At 26.4% G+C, this 7,856-nt stretch overlaps 1 protein-coding gene across 3 annotated transcripts in view; it reads left to right on the forward strand.

Moving 5' to 3' along the window:
- Positions 1–2,309, forward strand: part of LOC129757748 (uncharacterized) — a 104,004-nt gene extending 101,695 nt beyond the window's left edge. Inside the window, exons 9-10 of one of the 3 annotated variants that reach the window (XM_055755039.1) lie at positions 1,578–1,764; positions 1,829–2,309. In XM_055755039.1, coding sequence (XP_055611014.1) covers positions 1,578–1,764; positions 1,829–2,147 — 506 coding nt within the window. In that variant the 3' untranslated portion in view covers positions 2,148–2,309. The remainder of the gene's footprint in view (positions 1–1,577; positions 1,765–1,828) is intronic. The other 2 variants (XM_055755040.1, XM_055755041.1) reach the window with 2 other exon arrangements.
- Positions 2,310–7,856: the final 5,547 nt, after the last annotated feature.

Consider the following 7,856-nt stretch of genomic DNA (forward strand, 5'->3'; position numbering starts at 1 on the left):
TTTAATTTCTAATTTCTTAATCAAAATCCGTAGACAAATTAATATCCAATGTTGTTTGTCCAACATTTGAATTTATTGTTCCGTTGTTTTTTTAATTGGTGTACAAAATAATGATATGTATCAGTTCTCTTTAAAATGTTTTTGGAAATTGATAGATAAAAAAATTGACTAGGAAGTACAGTTTAAATTTCCAAACATTACTAAAAGTTTATGTAAAACATTGCAGGAAAAGTTTATGAACGTATAAATAATGCAAACGAGTTTTCTAGGCCGATCTAATCATGCACGTTTGCATCTTATGAAGCTCTCAAATGTAAACCAAATTTTAAAATATTTACTACTTATGAAACGAAAGGAAATAAGAATGTAGAATTAAAAAATGACTATTATAATAAAATTTAAAAAAATACAAATATCACGAATCGTCCCGCCTAGATTATTTTTTGTCTTTTTATTATTGTTTAAAGATACGTACTACCGTCATTTTTTCCTGAAAAGATCATAAAGTAAAGATTACGCGTATCGTATGACCCGGGCCACGGCTGTTTTGGAAAAGAAAAAGCCAAAAAATGAATCATTTATTTACTTAACAACCCGTTCCCTGTATTGTTATTCGTGTCTAAACGATTCCATTCCATGAAAAAACGATTCGTATAATCGTTCTTTAATAATCCAAAACTATAAAGGGAATCTTTTGGGTGTCTTGGGAAGAAGATAATGGTTATCGTTATTGTATGATACTGCTCCATGCGGGACCTCACTTACAACTACCAAGGTGTGTATATATAGGAGATGTTACCAAATATCAAATTCCCGATTCAGCCATTTTGGCTATTAAGGCTATGCAACAACGAAACTCATGAAGTTTGTCTACTTATAAACTACAGAAAAGCTGAGTAAATAATCTTATGTTTTTAAACAAACTTATTGAGAGCCCCGCTCACTCCTCGCCTACTTACTGTGAAAGTCGGAGAACCTCGTGTTTCTTGGTGTACTCTAGAATACACCTCGAATCACATAACTAACTATGATTAGTTTATTGTAATTTTACACACTTTATAATTCTGGTTATAAAATATTTGGAAACAGTAGTTACATATTTGACAGTGCAATTTACAAAATTTTGCTTCATTAAAAACTGTCATAAAGAAGTAACTCCAAACAGTTCGTTGTTAGGAATTTTTTCATCGCTGTTTTGACATTCAACAGTATTTTCTTAGAGCAAGTTCACTGGTGTTGGGAAAAAGTGGTAGAAATTTTGTCACTTTTTAGAACATTTTGAAAACTATGCCATGCAAAAACATTTTCAAGACCTGCGGCCTTCAAGTTTTTTAACAACACGTGTTGTAGTTTCGCATGCTGTGATGAAAAAATAGCAATATTTCTATCACATACAGCTATAAATAGAAACAGTGCTGTAAAAAATCCAACGCCTAACTATCTTGAAAAAATTTTTGCATGGTAAAATTTTCAAAATGTCAAAATTTCTACCACTTTTTCCCAACACCAGTGAATTTGCTCTTACACTTTTATTTATTTGATATCAAACTAAAATTACATTCACTTAATATTTCCAGAAATAACGAGCCCCATGCGTGATCCAGTAGTGACCAGGAACCGCTTCGAGGGTCTTCTGGAGGGAGCCATCCAGCTTTACTCGGAACCAGTCGACCGGGAGGAAGCAAACAAAAACTCCATTCCCCTTCCAGGAGTAATTCGCCCTCCGCCGGTAGAACACCGTGGCAAATCGGCTGCCGTTGTAAGGTAACCCCAGACTTTGCTTGTAGAAGTTGCTGTTAATTTTGAATCACTTAACCTCACTTTCAAGATCAACTCGCAGGGAAACGTCCCGTGCATGCTCGGCAACCGTTCGACGCCCGGTGACGGCGGCAAGTCAGCAACAGGCCCGCAATAAGTTGGAAAGTTCGGGACCTCCTTCGCCCGGAAGAGGCGCCTGGAATAGCGGAGCTCATTCACCTTTGGTCCGGCCGATGAGCGCAGGGCCCTTCCACACTCCCAAGGCTCATCCCCAGATGGATATCACCCGGGTCGTTGCTCCGGCGTCGGTCCTTCAATCTACGGAACTTTCGGCAGCTCCGTTGCTGCAGAATATCATGCATGAACTAAAGCGATTCCAGAAGGAATGATTAGTACCAACCTCTAGCTAAACTTTTGAACCAACATAAAGAAGATGAGTCGGTGTAACAATTCACTGCTAAATACTGCCAGTTTTGTGGTAGATACCTAGACACAAACATATTGTACCTACCTTTTAGAGTGGCTCAAATAAGTATGAGGCGTTTATCAAAAAAAAAAAAAAAATCATAACTAAAATACAATTTTGACAATTTATTCAATTTTTAAAATTTTGACCATTTTGACAATTTTGACAATTTTGACAATTTTGACAAATTTGATAATTTTGACAATTTTGACAATTTTGACAATTTTGACAATTTTGACAATTTTGACAATTTTGACAATTTTGACAATTTTGACAATTTTGACAATTTTGACAATTTTGACAATTTTGACAATTTTGACAATTTTGACAATTTTGACAAATTTGATAATTTTGACAATTTTGACAATTTTGACAATTTTGACAATTTTGACAATTTTGACAATTTTGACAATTTTGACAATTTTGACAATTTTGACAATTTTGACAATTTTGACAATTTTGACAATTTTGACAATTTTGACAAATTTGATAATTTTGACAATTTTGACAATTTTGTCAATTTTGACAATTTTGACAATTTTGACAATTTTGACAATTTTGACAATTTTGACAATTTTGACAATTTTGACAATTTTGACAATTTTGACAATTTTGACAATTTTGACAATTTTGACAATTTTGACAATTTTGACAATTTTGACAATTTTGACAATTTTGACAATTTTGACAATTTTGACAATTTTGACAATTTTGACAATTTTGACAATTTTGACAATTTTGACAATTTTGACAATTTTGACAATTTTGACAATTTTGACAATTTTGACAATTTTGACAATTTTGACAATTTTGACAATTTTGAAAATTTTGAAAATTTTGACAATTTTGACAATTTTGACAAGTTTGACAATTTTGACAATTTTGACAATTTTGACAATTTTGACAATTTTGACAATTTTGACAATTTTGACAATTTTGACAATTTTGACAATTTTGACAATTTTGACAATTTTGACAATTTTGACAATTTTGACAATTTTGACAATTTTGACAATTTTGACAATTTTGACAATTTTGAAAATTCTGACAATTTTGAAAATTTTTACAATTTTGACAATTTTGACAATTTTGAGAATTCTGACAATTTTGACAATTTTGACAATTTTGACAATTTTGACAATTTTGACAATTTTGACAATTTTGACAATTTTGACAATTTTGACAATTTTGACAATTTTGACAATTTTGACAATTTTGACAATTTTGACAATTTTGACAATTTTGACAATTTTGACAATTTTGACAATTTTGACAATTTTGACAATTTTGACAATTTTGACAATTTTGACAATTTTGACAATTTTGACAATTTTGACAATTTTGACAATTTTGACAATTTTGACAATTTTGACAATTTTGACAATTTTGACAATTTTGACAATTTTGACAATTTTGACAATTTTGACAATTTTGACAATTTTGACAATTTTGACAATTTTGACAATTTTGACAATTTTGACAATTTTGACAATTTTGACAATTTTGACAATTTTGACAATTTTGACAATTTTGACAATTTTGACAATTTTGACAATTTTGAAAATTTTGACAATTTTGACAATTTTGACAATTTTGACAATTTTGACAATTTTGACAATTTTGACAATTTTGACAATTTTGACAATTTTGACAATTTTGACAATTTTGACAATTTTGACAATTTTGACAATTTTGACAATTTTGACAATTTTGACAATTTTGACAATTTTGACAATTTTGACAATTTTGACAATTTTGACAATTTTGACAATTTTGACAATTTTGACAATTTTGACAATTTTGACAATTTTGACAATTTTGACAATTTTGACAATTTTGACAATTTTGACAATTTTGACAATTTTGACAATTTTGACAATTTTGACAATTTTGACAATTTTGACAATTTTGACAATTTTGACAATTTTGACAATTTTGACAATTTTGACAATTTTGACAATTTTGACAATTTTTGACAATTTTGACAATTTTGACAATTTTGACAATTTTGACAATTTTGACAATTTTGACAATTTTGACAATTTTGACATTTTGACAATTTTGACAATTTTGACAATTTTGACAATTTTGACAATTTTGACAATTTTGACAATTTTGACAATTTTGACAATTTTGACAATTTTGACAATTTTGACAATTTTGACAATTTTGACAATTTTGACAATTTTGACAATTTTGACAATTTTGACAATTTTGACAATTTTGACAATTTTGACAATTTTGACAATTTTGACAATTTTGACAATTTTGACAATTTTGACAATTTGACAATTTTGACAATTTTGACAATTTTGACAATTTTGACAATTTTGACAATTTTGACAATTTTGACAATTTTGACAATTTTGACAATTTTGACAATTTTGACAATTTTGACAAATTTTGACAATTTTGACAATTTTGACAATTTTGACAATTTTGACAATTTTGACAATTTTGACACAATTTTGACAATTTTGACAATTTTGACAATTTTGACAATTTTGACAATTTTGACAATTTTGACAATTTTGACAATTTTGACAATTTTGACAATTTTGACAATTTTGACAATTTTGACAATTTTGACAATTTTGACAATTTTGACAATTTTGACAATTTGGACAATTTTGACAATTTTGCCAATTTTGACAATTTTGACAATTTTGACAATTTTGACAATTTTGACAATTTTGACAATTTTGACAATTTTGACAATTTTGACAATTTTGACAATTTTGACAATTTTGACAATTTTGACAATTTTGACAATTTTGACAATTTTGACAATTTTGACAATTTTGACAATTTTGACAATTTTGACAATTTTGACAATTTTGACAATTTTGACAATTTTGACAATTTTGACAATTTTGACAATTTTGACAATTTTGACAATTTTGACAATTTTGACAATTTTGACAATTTTGACAATTTTGAAAATTTTGACAATTTTGACAATTTTGACAATTTTGACAATTTTGACAATTTTGACAATTTTGACAATTTTGACAATTTTGACAATTTTGACAATTTTGACAATTTTGACAATTTTGACAATTTTGACAATTTTGACAATTTTGACAATTTTGACAATTTTGACAATTTTGACAATTTTGACAATTTTGACAATTTGACAATTTTGACAATTTTGACAATTTTGACAATTTTGACAATTTTTGACAATTTTGACAATTTTGACAATTTTGACAATTTTGACAATTTTGACAATTTTGACAATTTTGACAATTTTTGACAATTTTGACAATTTTGACAATTTTGACAATTTTGACAATTTTGACAATTTTGACAATTTTGACAATTTTGACAATTTTGACAATTTTGACAATTTTGACAATTTTGACAATTTTGACAATTTTTGACAATTTTGACAATTTTGACAATTTTGACAATTTTGACAATTTTGACAATTTTGACAATTTTGACAATTTTGACAATTTTGACAATTTTGACAATTTTGACAATTTTGACAATTTTGACAATTTTGACAATTTTGACAATTTTGACAATTTTGACAATTTTGACAATTTTGACAATTTTGACAATTTTGACAATTTTGACAATTTTGACAATTTTGACAATTTTGACAATTTTGACAATTTTGACAATTTTGACAATTTTGACAATTTTGACAATTTTGACAATTTTGACAATTTTGACAATTTTGACAATTTTGACAATTTTGACAATTTTGACAATTTTGACAATTTTGACAATTTTGACAATTTTGACAATTTTGACAATTTTGACAATTTTGACAATTTTGACAATTTTGACAATTTTGACAATTTTGACAATTTTGACAATTTTGACAATTTTGACAATTTTGACAATTTTGACAATTTTGACAATTTTGACAATTTTGACAATTTTGACAATTTTGACCATTTTGACAATTTTGACAATTTTGACAATTTTGACAATTTTGACAATTTTGACAATTTTGACAATTTTGACAATTTTGACAATTTTGACAATTTTGACAATTTTGACAATTTTGACAATTTTGACAATTTTGACAATTTTGACAATTTTGACAATTTTGACAATTTTGACAATTTTGACAATTTTGACAATTTTGACAATTTTGACAATTTTGACAATTTTGACAATTTTGACAATTTTGACAATTTTGACAATTTTGACAATTTTGACAATTTTGACAATTTTGACAATTTTGACAATTTTGACAATTTTGTCAATTTTGACAATTTTGACAATTTTGACAATTTTGACAATTTTGACAATTTTGACAATTTTGACAATTTTGACAATTTTGACAATTTTGACAATTTTGACAATTTTGACAATTTTGACAATTTTGACAATTTTGGCAATTTTGACAATTTTGATAATTTTGACAATTTTGATAATTTTGACAATTTTGACAATTTTGACAATTTTGACAATTTTGACAATTTTGACAATTTTGACAATTTTGACAATTTTGACAATTTTGACAATTTTGACAATTTTGACAATTTTGACAATTTTGACAATTTTGACAATTTTGACAATTTTGACAATTTTGACAATTTTGACAATTTTGACAATTTTGACAATTTTGACAATTTTGACAATTTTGACAATTTTGACAATTTTGACAATTTTGACAATTTTGACAATTTTGACAATTTTGACAATTTTGACAATTTTGACAATTTTGACAATTTTGACAATTTTGACAATTTTGACAATTTTGACAATTTTGACAATTTTGACAATTTTGACAATTTTGACAATTTTGACAATTTTGACAATTTTGACAATTTTGACAATTTTGACAATTTTGACAATTTTGACAATTTTGACAATATTGACAATATTGACAATTTTGACAATTTTAACAATTTTGAAAATTTTGACAATTTCGACAATTTTGACAATTTTGACAATTTTGACAATTTTGACAATTTTGACAATTTTGACAATTTTGACAATTTTGACAATTTTGACAATTTTGACAATTTTGACAATTTTGACAATTTTGACAATTTTGACAATTTTGACAATTTTGACAATTTTGACAATTTTGACAATTTTGACAATTTTGACAATTTTGACAATTTTGACAATTTTGACAATTTTGACAATTTTGACAATTTTGACAATTTTGAAAATTTTGACAATTTTGACAATTTTGACAATTTTGACAATTTTGACAATTTTGACAATTTTGACAATTTTGACAATTTTGACAATTTTGACAATTTTGACAATTTTGACAATTTTGACAATTTTGACAATTTTGACAATTTTGACAATTTTGACAATTTTGACAATTTTGACAATTTTGACAATTTTGACAATTTTGACAATTTTGACAATTTTGACAATTTTGACAATTTTGACAATTTTGACAATTTTGACAATTTTGACAATTTTGACAATTTTGACAATTTTGACAATTTTGACAATTTTGACAATTTTGACAATTTTGACAATTTTGACAATTTTGACAATTTTGACAATTTTGACAATTTTGACAATTTTGACAATTTTGACAATTTTGACAATTTTGACAATTTTGACAATTTTGACAATATTGACAATATTGACAATTTTGACAATTTTAACAATTTTGAAAATTTTGACAATTTCGACAATTTTG

This window comes from Uranotaenia lowii, chromosome 3 (genome assembly GCF_029784155.1).
Source record: "Uranotaenia lowii strain MFRU-FL chromosome 3, ASM2978415v1, whole genome shotgun sequence".
NCBI lineage: Eukaryota > Metazoa > Arthropoda > Insecta > Diptera > Culicidae > Uranotaenia > Uranotaenia lowii.